Genomic DNA, 17,962 nt, shown 5'->3' on the forward strand with positions numbered 1-17,962 from the left:
AAATTCTCTTGTTCAGCACCAGTGAAGTCACAAGGCAGCCGGACTAGACAGGTTCAACCTGTATTTTTATTTTGGGGCCATGAGGGGTGGTGGATTTGAAATGCAGAAACCTTGCACAGATTTGTCTTACCTGCAAAAAGGCTTTTGGATCCACCAGCTACCTGTACTACATTCAAGGCCGAAAGGGTTTCAGAGAATGAAGGAACTTTGATCTAGAGTGTTTGGAGAAGAGAAAGAGATTACTGCATAAAATCAGATTTAAAAATATGTTAACTTGTAAAAGACAAAGAGTTCTTTGCAGTGCAGTTCTAGTGTGATAAATTGATTAATCTAATTTAACTAACCACTGATAAAAATGACTGTTAGAGGTACTTAATTTGTACATCAGTATAAATTATTTATATACCATGAAACTATTACAATTTTACAGTAGTGCTGGTTCAGTGATTCAAAAAAGGGAAAAGCATTCCTCACCCTTGCTAGTATAATACATTCTAATGTGAAAAGTTAAGGGGAAGTTTCAAGTAAGTACCTCTTCTCACCCTGACACTCACGTTTCTCCCTTTACAGACTGGTGTAGGTGTTTTGTGGAGTTTGCAGAATGGTTTAGTGTGAGAATGTGATAACATTTAATTATTTTAAGATGTCATTACTTTGAAAATGCAATGAGTAAAAGTAATGAGTACTCCTTTTTAAAAAAAGGTGTCCCTCATTCCACTTGCACACCACCATCTGACTCTACAGGGGGCTAGGGCTAGTAGATTTTGTGGGCCTCCGCAGGCTCTGCGTGATGACAAAAAGGAAGGGGTTCAGTGTGGGAGGGGGCTGCCAGGATGTGGGCTTGGAGTGTGGGGTCTGAGTGGAAGTGAGGGAGATCTGGGTAGCAGGAGGGGCGCAGAAGCACCGTAGGGGTGGGGGCCTGGGGTGATGGGGCAGATGCACTTACTGGTGCTGCTTGTTCACAGCTACTAGGCACCACCTCCCATCACTCTGAGTGGCTGGAATTCCAGCCAATCAGAGCCAGAAGGGGAAAGCCTCTAGGCAGCAACACTTTAATGCCATTTCCTCAGCCAGGGGAGGGGGAGTGGCTGCTGCAGTGAACAGAGACAATTCTTCCCCACACCAGGCAGAGCCCATGGGCTGGAGCCAGCCCCATCTTGCCTGACTCTGGCCCTGGAGGCTCCACACCCCTCAACCCCACCAGGCTGAATGCTGGGGAGGGGAGCCTTGAGCCTTGGAAGCCAGATCTGGGTAAGTGGTGGACCAATTCCAGACAGCAGGCTGGAGTTGTAAGTGAGGAGGTACCCAATGCCAGCAGGTGGCTGCTAAAAATTAAATGAACTGAAAATGTAATTTTCAAATCCAATTTCTCAGTCTGCCAGTGACAAACATTTGAATGTTTTTAGTTGGAAAGTCAAAGCCCAATAAGGGTTTGCTGATGAATTAAGATGATACCTTGGAACCCTTTAGTCCTCCCAACTGATCTTTGTCATTCAGCCCCCAGACAAAAACTTTGGTTCTTATAGTAGCTGCTGATTCCAGCCCTGCCATCTTCTTCCTAACAAGACTGAGTACATCAAGAAAAAGAAAAATGTCAGTTCCACAGTCTATGTACTCTGACATTTGATAAGTCTTTTATTTTTTTTTATATTTTAAACATCTATTTTACATTTTGAACTCTAAATTATCCTTTGTGTGAAATTAAGTTCAGTGTAACTTCACAGTTGTAACTTTGAGACTATGTTACTTTTTACATTATAGCTGTTATAAAAAGATATATTGTAATGGTTTTTACTTAGTGAAACTTCTTTAAACACACAAGAGACCTACACAACTTTAAGATTCTACATTGTACACTGGACATACACAGTTGAAGTCACTACTCATAAGGAGGAATTTTAGTTGGTTTTAACAAATCAAAGCGCCTTTCAGCACAACGAGGCAAAAGAAAAAGCTATGAAAATGTTACTGCCATATACAAACAAGAAACGCAAAAGGCACACATCAACTAATTTCTTAGTTACAAAATTAGTTGAAACTAAGGTCTGAATGTTTTCTCTACTATACAATAAAATCAGTCATTGTAAGTTGCATTTAAGGTTAAGACAGCTCATTTGTTTTTTAGTTCCAGTTTCATACCTCCCAGTATTGACTTTATCATCATCCTCTTCCTCATTATCAGAAGCCAGGAAAGGGACTGCAGCCAAATCTTCATCCTCTGCCCGGATACGCCCCAGTATGCTGAGTCCATGTATTTTGCAATCTATTCCAGAGCTTCTGCATTGCTTTATAGCAACCTCAATATACCTGTGATACTAATGAAAAAAAGATGCAATTGCAATCTTTGGGGTCTCTAAGTTTATGAAACACATGGAGGATTTAAGATTTTTCCATGGCTGAGAACTTGTCTTTTTTAGAAACTGATTCTGCACGATAAATCAAAGGGTCCTAGTTTTCTGCCCTATTTAGGGAGCAGTTTAACCGATACGGATGTTTTCAGCATACTGGAAATTCGCTACTAGACTATTTTGTTTTGAGAATGATCTCAGTCTTCCACTAAGGCTTGTCTACACTTTAAAGTTTAAAGCACTTTAGTGCAGCAGTGTGGTAACAGCACCAGCACTTGAAAAGCAAGTCCCTTTACGTAGGTGATTCACCTACAGGTCTGTGAGAGTTAACAGCCCTGGGGGCCTGTTCACATTGGTCCTTTACAGCATTGTAACTTGCTACACATTGAGGGTGGGGGACAACACCCCCAAGCGAGGAAGTGAGAGCGCAGTAAAGTGTTGGAGTAGAGAAGCCCCAAGACTGAGCCCTTCTTTTTGCAGTCACTGACCACAGTCCAAAATTGTTCACTGAGAATTAGCCATTCTGCTTCTGCCACCCAGCAGACAAGTACTTCCAACCACGCCTTTGAAAAAAACCTGGTACACATATTGTCCACTTCGTTTAGAGGCATTTGGTTTTAAACTGAAAAACTAAAATGTCACCGATGTTTACTTGTAAGACTAGTAATTGCACACATGGACAGTGATTATGCAAAAGCCAGTGGCATGGTTAATTATAAACATTTTGGAAAATGAAAAATCAAATATAATAATGCAATAACCTACACATGGAACCCCTTACAACAAGATACATTTCAGTTTGACTGTGAGCTTCTCTTCAAACAGTACTCACTTACCTCTAAACAATCATTAAGAAGAGGCACTGTGGTGTCCGCAGGGTTAATGTTGATTGTCTTTAGCTCTATGAGATTATTTAAAGAATTCCCACCTGTACAAAATTGAAAAAAATTACTTAAAAGTCAAGTACCCACTACACACTTAAATAATCCTCCTATATGAACACTTTACCAAGTTGAATAATCAACATTTGATCTTTTAAAAGAGTGAGATCAAAAAACCCTTCTTTTGAGTACAGATAAATTCATGTACCTGAAACCACAACCAGAGAGGGCATGTAACTGCTGTCTGCAGGATCCACGATCATCTTCAGTCTGTGGACAAGTACGTCAGGGAAAATCTCTAAACGAATCCAATGCTAGAAAATAAGTGATCACATATTCAGTGAAAATCCTCTTGACCAAAAATAAAAATAATAAACTTATGGTAATTTATCACCTCTATTACCAGTCCTTTTCTAGAATGCACAAGAATTGGGAAGACTAATTCTCAGCAGACTTAAAAATCAGTAGAGTTAGAGTGCAATGCATATATAAACATCAGATGCACTGTAGTTAACATTGAAATAAGAGGTGATGCACTAGAAACACTGCAAGACATACTACAGGCCTCTTTTTTAAAAAAAATTGCGTGCCAAGGTTGGTGTAGCATTCAGAAGTATGGCTCACACTTGCCTTTCCTTGTGACCCAGAAGACTGCCAACATTGCTCACTACCATCAATCAAACGTGAAGCCTGATTCACAGAAGAAGACACATTCAAATTCTTAACAATTCGTGACCAGTCATCCAGTAGCATTCCTCGTTGACTGCTATGATGTCTCTTCAGCTGTTTTCCAGAACGCCCACAAAATACTGGAGACTGACCTATTTAGGTCAAAAAGTTATACCATAAACCATCTATTGTCAAAGAAAATTACATTTCACCAAAAAATCTATGATAAGTAAGAGCAAACATTCAAATCAAACTCATAATACATAGTTACCCAATGGACTATTTAGTCCAAAATGTGAGAGTTTTGGAAGGGAAACATGAGGATTCAGTCACATCACTCCCATCAAAAGGGTACAACTTAAAGCGCAGTTCTTTAAAAATTAATTTGAAATGGTTTTAAAAGCACTACACATATCCATGAGTTCTCATGCTTCTTTGTGTGATAGTCACATTTTCTATTTTGTTTTTCAGTCTTCTCTGGTGTTATATCTATGACTTTCATAAAGTGAACCCAACTACTAGTCTCTAAGGTGTGAATTTCATCAATGGCAGAAAGGATGTGAAAACCCCTTTCAAAAATCTGGTAGTTGTAGGGTGCAGAAGATTATACAGTTATCCATTGGAAGACCAAAAGCACTGTCCGCTGCTAAATGCACATATGGGGGATCTGAAAGACACAGAATTATGGGTAAGTAGATACTCTGAAGACAGCAATGTTTCCAGAAAAGTCCAGAGACAAATTACTTTGATAAGTCCAAGGAATGAAATACTTCCATGTAGCTGAATAACAGATTCTTGTAGACTTCTATTTTGGTTAAGGATGCATTGCATTCTCCTGGGACACAAGCATTCTAACTCCGAAGCCCATTCAAATACCAAGCTCTGAGGTGCAGCAGCCCTGGATTTAAGTGCATAACCTTGCCCCTGTGTTGCATTAGAAGGTCTGGCAACATGGGAATATTCTTGGATGTCATGGTCAGAGCTCCAATAGATCCATCAACCAGAACTGTCTTGGTTAACTGAACACAACCACAATGACTAGCTCGATCTCAGAGAATCTTCCACACAGCCTGTGGTATGAAAGATGGAAGGCACGCTCCAGAAGACTCTTTTATGACATCAGGGGAATATCTCCAAATGAGTCTTTGCCTTTGGCTGCAGCCATCTATAATAAGTAGGGTTCCTGCTCACCAGTGAGGCAAGAAGATCCCAGGCTGGAATTTCTCATGCAGCGAAGATATTGTTGAGAAACAAAAAACAATTCACTACCCATGATTTGGGTAAAAATTTCTGCTCAGATTTTGAATCCCTGATAAATATGCAGTTGATAGAATTATGCGATCTTTGATCCACTAGTTCCAGAGGATTACTGCTTCTGTGCATACAGAGATCTTGTTCTCCCTTATAAACTACTATTGCTATACTGTCCAGCATTATCTGGATTGGATGAGTGGGAGGAATGCACTGCAGGCCCAACGCAATGCCATGAGGTTTAGTAGGCTGATGTGCATTTTGGATTCCCAAAGAGTCCAGATACTTTGTGCCATATGAGTGCCCATGTGCACATCCTAACCCAACAGAAGATATCAGTGACTATGGTTGCCTCAGTCATTGGCATAAGGAAAGGACTCGCTATTCAAATGTCTTCCAGTTTTGTCCACCAAACAAGAAAGCTTAATCCCTTGGGTATAACTGTGACCATGTCCTTTACGGTGCCCTTTTCTTGTGAATAAAGAGTGAGAAGCCAGGATTTTAAGCATTGTAGATAAAGTATGGAGAACTGTACCATATGTGTGCATGATGCCATGTAGCCAAGGAGGAAGAGAGAACTTCCAACTGATGTTTTGCATCTGATAACAATGTAGAAGAGTGCTCATGATCAACAACCTTTCAAGAGATTTGCTCTTGCTGTAGTGAAATCTAAAATCACCCGATGAAATCTACGCATATTGCAAAGGTCAATGAGGATTTTTCATAATTGAGGCAGACCCTCATGGAAGGTAAAAGACTGAGCAGAACACGGATTTCTCTGTGGACCTCTGAGTAGGCACAGGACTGTGAGATACAGTAATCGAGGTATGGAAAAATTAAATCTCCCTCTTCTCATCTAAGCAGCCACCACCAAATACATTTTTAAACACCCTGGGTATAATGGCCAGATTGAAGGGGAAAACTCTGACTTGATAATAGCTATAGTCAAAAAAGAAAATGAGCAATATTCCATGGGCTGGATGGACAGCTATAGGAAAACGAGCATCTTTCAGATGGAGACACAAGCCATGTGCCCGACACTAACCAAAAAATTACTGACAACACAGAGATAAACAAGCTTACGTAATAAGTAAAATTTTGTAAGTGAAATAGATTGCGAAATTGGCTTCCATTCTCCATTCCTCTTGAGAATCAAGAACAGAATCTCTTCCTATGGTGTTGAGCTGGAAACCTTTTCTATGTCTCCCGTGAGAAAGTGAGATGTTTACCTCCTGTTACAAAATTTCCTTGTGATAGTGGTGTATGAAAGGGAACTGACAATGGGATTTGTGGGCAGGAGTTTCCACCCTGATAAACTCTAATTACAGTAGTTTATTAGTCTGTAGATAGGGCCATGCAGTTCTTGTCAAACTGTGTAAGACTGCCTCTAAACAGATGCACAGGGGCATGAAAAGACACCAAGAAAGGAACATGAGACTCGATAGTCCTATCAAAAAAAAAAAACCTCTTCACCAGTGGTTAGAGTACAAAGTGGTGGTGGATGTCACAGAGGCTGGATTCCCAGGTCTATACATCTTCAATCTCTTGCATGGTGACTCCTGATGACATTGATAAGGGCACCAAGGCAGCACCTAAAGATCCCATGAGGCCTTTCTGAAACGGTAATGGTTTGGGGGCAGCTCCCATTTATGCCTGCTGAAGAATAGGACACCTTGTCCCTCCACAAACTGGATACACCAGTGCTGATCCCCTCTATATTATGGGTCTGTATTAGCTCACTGACATAGAAATCAACTCCTGAATTGCAATACTTTGAAGGACTTAGGTCACTTTCTCTGAACTGGTTCTACAAGACAGCTCCTTCTGGGGGCCTGGTCTTTTAATGAGTCGCTTATCCTTCCAAGTACATTGAAAATTAGTGATTAACATCAGAGAATCTGCTTCAGCTAACTCCACATCCACACTGGGCCTAGAAGGGTGAAGGAGGAAAAAATCATGTGTCACTAAACAACTGACGTTATGTCTGACCTGAAACGCTGCTACACTTCAAAAAGGGTGGGAGGTAGGAGAAAGGCAAAGACAAACTGTACACTTCAGACTGAAGCCCAGGGATGGGAAGGGTGCACAGGGAAAGAAAAATCTGTAAAGAGTAGAACTCATTGTAGATCCCAGTAGCAACATTAAACCAGGAACAGCAGAGCTCTGAAGTGCTCTGTATACCTATTCCTGCTTCAAATGCAAAGTATTTTGGCAGGTCACCTGCAGTAGATGGATCACTGGGAGGAGTGTCCTTGGTTCTCAACCCTTGAATAGTTTTCTAGACCACACCTAAGAATAACTTCTACCCACTGTCAAAGCCACAATCTTGCACAGGTTGAACCTCTCTAATCCAACGACATCCATAAACTGGCATGATTTTAGCCAGCCAAGGGACCACTTATTATGGTCAAGTTTCCCATGGTCCCAAAAAGTTTGTTTACAGCCACCAGTGCTGATTCTCAGGGTCTTGTGCTGTTATTTAGCTGTAATTTACCACTAAATGTCTTCTGAGAGCCCAGTAAGCAGTGTTGGTAATGCTGCTAGACCCTACTGATCTCCCATGGTCTGGCAAATTCTCTCATTCAGCACTGCTCAGGTCTGAAGGGAGCTGGACTAGAGAGGTTCAACCTGTACTAGTGGAATTAAACTGAACTGGCAAAGCTCCTTTTGAACTGGCAGTGCAAAAATCCTAAGAGTACTATCTTTATCTGATGGCATGAAGGAGCTGTAGACATGTCTGGATTGACAGTGAAGGGCAGTAAGACAAAATCATTATTCCATTTTATTTCCACGGCAGCTGCAAACTCAATTCTTATATAATGGAGTTTTCATCACGACACTACTTAAAATATAATTTAACACACAAATATGAACCATTTAGAAATTTTACTCAAGTTAATGATTCTGAATTACCATAAAGAGGCACTCTGATCCATTCTACATGGAACTGCAACATAAGATACTAATTTGAACCAAACAATTTCCTAATAAGCTAGTTACAATGTTAAACTTTTAAATGTAATGAAATTAAGCCTAAAAACATTATTTCAAGAGATATTTAATTCATTTTAAATTAACATAAGCAATTTCTAGTATTGAAATATACCTGGTTCATTTATTCTGCCAAAAGTATGCCGAGTGTTATGTTTTCTGGTTTTGAAACAGGTTTCACAAAAGTCAAAGTCATCGCAGTTTCTACATTTGAATCTAGGCCCATTGATAGGAAACATCTGACAGCCATCGCACCTGATTTGAACAAAGAAACAATTAATATGGTCAATTTCATAAATCATAATTATACATAAATTGTACTGGAACAGGATTTATTGTAAACGGCATTCATGAATGGCTGCATTTCTTTTTCTCCTTCCCTCCACCTTTCCTTCAGCCTGTGGACAAAACTGGACATAGTTTTCTATTACACTTACCTCAGAAATTTCAGTTATGATCATAACGTTATATGCCAAGTAGTTCAAGAAATGACAGAAATGAAAATTAACTTACGTGACCCCGGGATGAATGCTGGGGACCAATTCCATTTCCGATAATAAACCAGTCCAGTGAGACTGCTGAGGGAAGTCTACAATGACATCTTTTCCGTTGGCACTAAAAGCTGTGAGAAAAAATGAGACAGGTAATTTCTTGAAAACATCTAGTTGGTAATAGAGTAATATAACTTTAAATCCATTCTGAAGTCTGTGAGTTAGTACCACTTGACCCTTCAGTCATTCTGTTTTTATGCCACTGGTTTGGGACAAGAAGAGCAACACTGCACTTTCAAGACAACAGACACTGGTTGCAAAAAAAAAAAAAAAAAAAGTTATTCATCTTTTGTAATTGTTCTTCAAAATGTACTGCTCCTATCTATTCCAATTAAGTATGTGCATACTAGATGTGTTACTGCCAGGAAGCTTCTCCCTACCTGCTACCCTGGACTCCCCTTGATTGGCGCACTCTATCTGATCCTAACAATCGACTGCACCTGTTTCTTCTTGCAGGCGACTCCAACAGAGGTGGCAGACAGGTGAGTATGGAATAGATATGAACACATCTCAAACAGTTAAAAAAAAAAGTGAGCAACTCTTTTTAATTATTCGAGTTCTTGATCACACTGAGGAAGTATAAGAGTTACATTGTAAAAATCACACTATGATACAATGTTGCTTCTGAGCTCAAGAAGGGGAAGTTACGTTGATGCTGTGTGTAGGAATGTAGGGTGCGTTTGGATGGAGCCAGGTGTGCCTGGGAAAGCAGGAACCAGAGCAGTAGGTGCTAGACAGTAATTAATTAAGGTAACCAGAAAGTCAAACAGGGGACTGCTGAAGGCGATATGGAAATGAAGATACGTGACTGGTCTCAGGGGCTATGTGGGGTGTGTGTGTGTCTGGTTTTTCTTTGTTTATTAACTCGCCTTCTTTTGTCTGTATAAATTGAGAGACCTGAGCCCTAGGAGGGGGGGCTCACCTTTTTCTGAATGTATTAGCAGAGCAGCTTTGCTAATAAACAGAGTGGTCTGACAAATTGTGAGTCTCGAGTCTAACTTTGACAATTTGGAGGTCCCACCGAGATGGCAAACGTCTTCGCTGAGGCTGCGTGATCCCTGACTGCTTTGCAGGATGAGTGTGGCAGCCGGCGCCTGGACATTTAGTCCCAAGCGGTCCTCTGCGAGACGGAAAGGCGCACAACCGCAGCGCGGTCAATGCCATCAAACTTGTTGGTTCCCACTCTGTTCTGGTAGGGGTCCCGGGATCTAACTTCTGGAGTCTGGTCCTGATCAGGTAATTATTCTTTCTGGGTTTTGATCAGTCTGAGGACTGTCCTGTCTCTGTGTCTATCCGTCCTCCCTGTGGTGTGCTTGAGTCTGGGCGCCGCCTCCGTCCAGGGACCGGCTGACTAATGGGTTCCCATCCCCGCGGTCCGGATAAGTGAAATCTGCACAATTGCAGCCGCACCACACCTGGGGTATAACCCCTGGTATGAAAGCAAGGACGACTGAGGCAGTAGCCTGTGGGCCCCTTTCTGTGTGTTGCACGGGGTACCGCTCTGACAAGCCCGAATTTCCTCCTTGTGAGAGTGGTGTGTGAAGTCCTCCTGTATGGGTAACCAGAGGTCTAAGGTAGAACAGTTCCCTAAGGGGATGCCGGCTCATTTTATGTATTTTAGAAAGGGTCCAGACTCTTGTAGATTTCTTGAAAAATGGTCTAAACTGACCCTGGACAACCCCAAATTTCAGTGGCCACTGTTAGGTTCTTGGGACAAGGACCGAGTGAACGCCTTAAAAGACATCTCGTCCTCCCAAAAACTAAATTGGCTAAAGGAGAAGTAGACTGCTTCATGCAATGGCGGGAAGAGGGAAATCATAGACGGACTGAATCAAAGCTCACCTCTCTTAGAAATTCTAATGATAAATTAAAAGCCCAATTGGATGCAGTCTCTCCCACCACCAGTCCGAGCACTCCCCTTTGCCCAGTTCTGTATAATGATCCAGATCAAACCCGACCCCCACCGTACTCCTGCCCTAGTAAGGGAAAAGGGAAAGAAATGTCCTCGGTAACTACCAATGACAAAAGCGGTGATGAGAATGAGGAAGATACCCTCATTGGCCTCACAGCCCTGCAAAATGTTATGAAAAGACAACCCAAATCAGATCACAAAAATTCTCCTGATCTCGCTACCTGGACAAGAGAATCTGATGGGAGGTTGAAAAAGGACTCTGATAAAAATGTTGTGGCACCTTTACGGGTCCTTAAGATGGAAGGAAGTGAGCCCGTATGGAATTATATACCCTGGACCCATACGGAACTTTTGTCTATAGTTAAAGGTTTTCCTAAGCCACAGAAAAATCCTATCAAATTTGCTGAGGAGTTGCTGTTAATCTGTGAAACCCATGAACCCTCCAAGACAGACCTCCTCCAACTATGTAAACTGTTAGCCTCTATCAGTCAGTATGAAAAATGGTTGACTGCCGCAGACTGGCCAGCTGAGGCATGCCATTCAACTATGGAAAGTACTGGCCGAGATACTGCATATAGAGACCAGTGTAGGGCTCTTTGGAGCTGCCTGCATGAAGCCATTCCTAAAGTGTTGTCCCCTAAAACAAACTGGACAGCCATAGGCTGCTGTAAACAAGGGCAAGGAGAGAGCCCGGGAGACTACTGGACCCAGCTAACTGATATTTTCCTACAACATTCGGGAATACAACAGCCTGATGTAAACGGACAGGGAGCCCTGGCACATGCATTTGTTGACGGCCTTCTCCCTGCTACAGGCAGTATGTTAAAACAAATAAGCGTTGGGTGGGAGACCAAGACCATGGACAAATTGCAGGCAGTAGCAGAGCATTGCTACCGCACTTTAAAGGGAAATGAGGAACAGTCCCCCCAAAGTTTAATGGCTCTGCAAATGCAGCACTGCTCAGGGCAGAGCAGGCAGCACTGGGGACAGGGACGCGGTCGCGGGGGGCGGCCATGGGGCTGGACTTTCGGGGGTTTGTAATTACTGTAAGCAGCCCAGACACTGGTAGAACAAGTGTCCAAGCTGACCTAGTAACCATGCAGGAAACCAGCTAAACTCCGTGCTGGTCCCATCCGCTAATCCCCAACCCTACTTTGCGCTGCAACAATGACGAGATGCTGGGGAACCTCAGGAAATTTTAGCTACCTTATTACCTCTCCCCTACTGGGGAATGTGTCCTGATGATTAATGATCTTTCTCTCCCTTTCCTTGTTGATACTGGAGCTTCTCTTTCTACAGGCCGTACCACCGACCTACCTGCGGTCAAAGTTAGACTCAAGACTCACAGTTTGTCAATACCAATGCTAATTAGGGGATTCACAAGCCTTACCCAGGAGGAGGGGTCAGAAGCAATGAGTTGCTGACTACAGCACAGTGGTACCAAAAACTGCATCTTGCCTGGACTGACATGTGATGGAATAGTGCCACAGAGAGGAACATGTTGCAGCTCTACAGATCTCCTGGACAGGAACACGAGCCAGGAAGGCAGATAAGGAGGCTTACATACATGAATGTGCCATAACAGGAGGTGGGGGAACCTTGGCCAAGCCTAACACATTTGGATACAAGCTGTGATCCAGAAGGAAATATATTAAGGAGACACTAGCAGGCCCTTTGTGTAGTCAGCCACTGCCACAAACAGAAGAGAACTTCTGAACCAACTTAACATGGTTGACAGGAGGGCCCTTGCCTTCTACATCATCAAGGGACTGAAGTGTCTGCTCCCATAGGGTATTCTGCAGCTTTGGGTAAAACGCAGGCAGGAATATGTCCTGGCTGGTACAGAAACTAGAGACCACTTTCAGGAGGAAGGTTGAGGGGGACCCATGTTGAACTTTGTCCTTATGGCAAACAGCATATAGAGACTGATGCTAGAGTATGAAGCACTGACCCTCGCCATGCAGAGGTTATGGCTACCAAAAATGCCACTTTCTAGAAAAGGTACAGTTAGGAGCACAAGTCCAAGGGCTCAAAAGTGACCTTTGCACAATGAAAGAATTCAGTTAAGGTTCCACACCAGGACGGTGTATTTCGTTGACAGGTGGAGTCTGGCCATACCCTCAATGAAGCAGGCAACAGGGGGGCTTGCAAATACAGAGGAACCAGTGTTAACTGGATGGAATGCTGATAGGGATGACACAAACAATATGCTTGAGAGACAAGATTCCTAGCCCTTGTTGTTTGAGAGAGACATGAGGTATTCCACACCTGAAGTACAGAAGTGAATGTAAGGCCCCCATCATGCTGAAAACCAGCACAAGAAACACTTCCATTTAGTTAGGTAAGTCAGTGAGGTGGATGGCTAACGATTGCTAAGGAGGACACGATGGACTTGATCCAAGCATTCCATCTCTCCCACCAGGTAACCTCCATGCTGTCAGATGGAAAGAGAGGAGGTCCAGCTGGTGGAGGCAACCACAATCCTGTGTGATGAGACTTGGGAGAAGGAATAGAGGAACCCGGCAGCTGAACAAATTGTTCTAGAAACATGGGATACCAATGATCTATGCAGCCACTCCGTGTTTCGAGAGGAGCACTTTCGAAGCACAACTGGCTACCATTATGATAATGAGGCACTGAATAGGCACATCAGCACCTCATTGACCTGTTTCAAAGTGCCTCATTAACATGCCCCTTCTGAAAGGGAGGGCCATGTGTAGACACAGCCAGGATGTTTAGAATTCTCTGCAAAATCTACCTGTGTACGTCTCTATTAGTCTTTGTGGTCACATCGCCATGGAAAGTTAAATTGTAAATCCTGAGCACGCACATCACATGAGTTCTAGCTGTGCATGCCAAACCTCTGAGAAATTTCTCTTCCTTGCACTTAAAGCAAGAACATCATCCATATGGGTTAAAAACTAACTTTTTCACTTTTGGAAGTCTACATTACCTTTCACAACCCCCACACTCCTGTGAGTAACAGATCCCCATTTGTATTTGGGAGTCGTAACTGAGGTTTTCACATGGACTTTGTCACCAATCTTGATGTGAGAAGGAGAACTCTGTGGTGGGAATCCTAGAACATTGAAAAAGAAGCTCCATGAGTTGTTTTTAAGCCTGTATTATCCTTTGGCATACTGTTCAGATACATGCTATACCAGTGGTCACGCAACTGTGGGACGTACAGCCCAATTTTCAGAGGTGGTGGAGAAAAGAGGGTATGAAGCAGGGCACCAGGCCAGCCCCCATGGGTGTACAGGGAGGGAGTTCTATCCAGCCCAGCTCAGACCCCAGCCCTGTTCCTGCCCCACACACAGTTGCACTCCGGCCCCGAACACCGCTTCCCTCCACACCCCCTTGCATTCTCTCTCCATCCCTTGGCTAGCATTGCCTCTAGCCTCAGATCCTTCCCTAGTCCCAGTTCTGCCCCTTGCTCCATCTTCACCTAAAACTGTTCTGCAGAGCCAAACGTGCACTGATGGAGTATTGAAAGATTCCATCAGAGGTAAAAGGAGACATAACAGAACAATCTGGACACTGCTATACCAAACAACACTTAATGTTAACAGTTAACTCACCTATAAGCTCAACGTGGATATATCTGACCCAGTACGTGCCACCCTTTTGCTGCCAATCACATTGCACGTTGAGGTCATGCAGTCCATCTCGATCCAATTTAATAACTTTACCAACATCACCTTCACAAACTTCCTCATAGGTCCTGCAACATCTTACCATCATCCCCACCTAGATAAAACAGGATAATGAAATCCCATAAAGTCTGCACTTAAATGAGCACACAGGGGAAAAAAATTCCACACAGCTTTCAGCACCATTCTTACCTGAATGTTCTCTCGCACATATACGGCATAATCATCATTACTTAAGAAATCAGCTCGTTTCTTGTATGTTTGGCTCTCCGTAACAACAGCACCACTAGACTGAAAAAGAACACACCCAACAAACAGGGAAGTTTTAGAAGTAATTATTTTCTGTGGAAAGAAATAAGCAAATTACCAGGGATAGGGAAGGTAATGAAACAAAAACAAGAACAGGTAACATAACGGTTGCAATACTGAAACAGGAAAACTGATTCAAGCCACTAAAGGACTAGCGTTTAAGATATGCTGCACTTCAAACTATGACTTAGTACCAATGCACCCTCTAAACTTTTCCATCCATGTGCAGAATAAATGTTTAATGTGCACCAAGGCATGTGTCAACGTGCACCAACAAAAAATCTAGCTGTGGCCACTCTCCTAATCACCTGGGCAGCATCTGAATCTCTCCTGAGACACGCGCACACACATCTTACAGGGAACACTGCTCATTACCCAGGAACACTGAACAGGCTGAGTCATAGTGAGTTTTCAGGAATCATGAAACATCTGACCAGTAATTATGGTCTCCAGTATAGTACTGATGAAAAAATCAAAGTGAAATGTTATAGATGCAGGTCTCTGAAAGCTTAAAACTGTTTATGAACAGAAGCATGACACCCTTATGCTACCCAAATCTGTAAAACAAAGGATAAAATTGTGGCTCTTGAAATCTTTGTAGCCTACGTTAAATCAATTTTTGAATTATTCTAAATACTAACAATAGGACAAGCAGCCTCAGCTTCTTCCACATCTTCTGCTATCTCCTCGTCTGAATATTCATCAGATACAGTATCAGCATCTGAGAGATCAGTAATCTGGACATCAGGGTGATCCAACAGCCAGCCAACCAAGGCTTCCACTCCTAGCAGACAAAACAATACGGCAACCAAATTAATATGGGCATTTCTGGATACAAGAGAGAGGTTTAAAATCTCTGTACTAATAGAATTTTAGTCTGTTAATTTCCCTATCACCCTCCTTTCCTCTGCCTAACATTATTAATAAGAACTGTATAAAGTACCTGGTAATCCAGAAGCACTCCCAGAGGTTCCTGAAAGTGACTTCAGTGCAAATTCAATATTTTTCCTAGGAAATCCCATTTCCATTAGCTGAACTACAATAGGTAAGGGAGGAATGGGAGACTGCTTGCGCTTCTTGACTTTTGCAGGTCGGATATGCTGTACCGTGACAGGTGTGGTGGCCTCACTGGAGCTACAGTCCTCAAACAGTGGTGTGGAAGGATGTGTGGACTCTACAGCTAGATATTGACACACTGCCAAAGCAGCAGCCTAAATGAAGAAAAGAAAAACATATCCGGAAGTCTAGATACAACTAGCAATCTACATATACTGTGTAGTAAATGTTCAGCTTAATTTACCAACCCTTTGAAACATGAGAACAGCACAAAACAGTCATCCACAGGAATCCAAATTAGAGTGTTCAGTATAAAGTTTTAAAAGAGGAAACCACTGATCATACCTCAAGCTCTTGTTTGTCAAATATTGCTTTCACAGGTGATGGCTGAGTAGCAGCTGTCAGAAGCTGCTGTAAGAGGATCATAGGAGGCTGAGGTCCTTCAGGAGACATGTCTCCTATGTCAGAGGATGCAACTGCGCCATCCTCTGAAACAACCAAATGAGTTTTAGTCTATAAATGTCCAATTAATACAAGGTAATTTATGCTCAATTAAAGTGTCTTGTGCATCAAATGTACAGTGGAATGATTTCCAACACCTTCTTTCTCAAATTCAAGTGTTCATTAGAGGGAAGCACACTTCCTGAACACAAGACTCAGAAGAGTTCAACTACTAATCAAATGCTAGTCATATCTGGAGCTAGTCTGGGAGAAGCCATTTCACATAATGGGCAAGCATTTCTAAGCTTGAATTCTTATCTTACCAGACCAATTATTATTACTAAAGGAAGCATACTAAGCCCGTGGAGAACGTGGTATAATTCCTCAGTTAACTCCCCGTTGATGTCAAGAGCAAATATGATAGTTTGATATAATTTAAATAAGAAATTTAAACTGATCTTTCTCTACATTCAGTTAAATTTCTACATGATTTTAGCAAATGCTAGCGCAAGAGGCACAGAACCAGTAATCACGCTTTATACCAGTATTTCCCAATTTTATTTGGTCACGAAACCCTTTTAAACTCCAGAGAATTTTGCAAAATCCCTAATAACGGTCAGACATGGAGCTGAAACAGCACACCACAATTAAGTGAGAATAACTAATAAACAAATGCTAACCGAGGTCTTGAGATCAACATTTAGTTTAATTGCACATATTCAAAAAACAAAAATCATATTTAAAGTGTACAAAAAGTAAAGCTCAAAAACCAATATGCATTATATTGGCAGTTTTCAATGCAAAGAGAGGGTTTTCTTGTCTTGACAAATTCTTTTTATATTGGTTTCATTCTGAAAAAATTGGGATTTGCGTTTCCGTAGTTAGTGTTTGTTGCTGCGTAATTCAAGAACCCAGTTTCGCAGAAGTGCATGCTGGCAAAGAGTAACAACTGACAAATTGCACATCTTCATAAAGCTGAATATTCTTGACATAAGTTGTCCCAAAACGATCCATGTTCCCTGAGAGTGAGTGCGGGGATTTACGGTGGCACAGAACAGGTGACTGCACCACTGACTGAGTAGTGGCATCATCATCACCACTCTCTGGCTAAGCTGGTATTACTCAGCGACACTTATCGTGGCAAACACAAATGAAAGTTGTTTTTAACAAAATTCATAAATGTTTAAATATTAATTGTTATTTTAAAATCATAAAATATTATTGTAATGGAATTTTGTCACTGAACCCTTATTTTCACTTCACGGAACCCCAGGTTCTGCAGAACACCATTTGAAAAAACACTGCTTTATACAATCCATGAAAACTTTATATCTTCTGAATACAGGATTTTAATCTATTTATTTACTTAATAACCAAGAAATCAACCGCTAAACACCAGTTTTGTGAAGAGAAATCACGATAACTAGAATTATGTGATGAAGCTGGTCACATAATTTAGGATTACACATGTATTTCTTATTAGTTATTAAATGTTAACATTTTTAAGACTTCAGCGGTTGCACAAAAGTAGAACCTCGTTTACAAATACCTCGAGAATAGAACTTGTTCTGAACTCAAATGATTGTGACTGAACAAAATATTATGGTTGGTCTTCCAACCGAACAATGACTTAATACACCTTTGAAACTTTACTATGCAGAAGAAAAATGTTGTTTTTAACCATCTTAGTTTGAAGAAAATAAGTTGAAACTTTCAGGACCAGTGAATATTTTCAAAAACTATTTCTAAACTATCATCCCTGAATTTTTGGTGCCAAAAGCCTAGTTCTGTCCTCAGACCACAAAATTCCAAGGTGCATGTTCATCGAGCAGAGCTACCAAATGACATGCAACCCAAAGTAGCTGCATTTGAAGCAAAGGAAAACCTGGAAAACACTGAA

At 41.8% G+C, this 17,962-nt stretch overlaps 1 protein-coding gene across 6 annotated transcripts in view; it reads right to left on the bottom strand.

Annotated features, from left to right (window-relative positions):
- HERC2 (HECT and RLD domain containing E3 ubiquitin protein ligase 2) overlaps positions 1-17,962 on the bottom strand; it is a 228,751-nt gene that overhangs the window by 95,045 nt on the left and 115,744 nt on the right. For all 6 annotated transcript variants that reach the window (XM_074992048.1, XM_074992040.1, XM_074992033.1 and 3 more), the window contains 14 exons: positions 15,967-16,109; positions 15,509-15,776; positions 15,207-15,349; positions 14,449-14,547; positions 14,185-14,353; positions 13,557-13,682; positions 8,654-8,762; positions 8,256-8,395; positions 3,860-4,050; positions 3,438-3,543; positions 3,185-3,276; positions 2,140-2,315; positions 1,456-1,567; positions 131-212 (listed from right to left, as the gene is read on the bottom strand). In XM_074992048.1, coding sequence (XP_074848149.1) covers positions 131-212; positions 1,456-1,567; positions 2,140-2,315; positions 3,185-3,276; positions 3,438-3,543; positions 3,860-4,050; positions 8,256-8,395; positions 8,654-8,762; positions 13,557-13,682; positions 14,185-14,353; positions 14,449-14,547; positions 15,207-15,349; positions 15,509-15,776; positions 15,967-16,109 — 1,956 coding nt within the window. The remainder of the gene's footprint in view (positions 1-130; positions 213-1,455; positions 1,568-2,139; positions 2,316-3,184; positions 3,277-3,437; positions 3,544-3,859; positions 4,051-8,255; positions 8,396-8,653; positions 8,763-13,556; positions 13,683-14,184; positions 14,354-14,448; positions 14,548-15,206; positions 15,350-15,508; positions 15,777-15,966; positions 16,110-17,962) is intronic.

The sequence above is a fragment of the Carettochelys insculpta genome, chromosome 1 (genome assembly GCF_033958435.1).
Source record: "Carettochelys insculpta isolate YL-2023 chromosome 1, ASM3395843v1, whole genome shotgun sequence".
Taxonomy (NCBI): Eukaryota; Metazoa; Chordata; order Testudines; family Carettochelyidae; genus Carettochelys; species Carettochelys insculpta.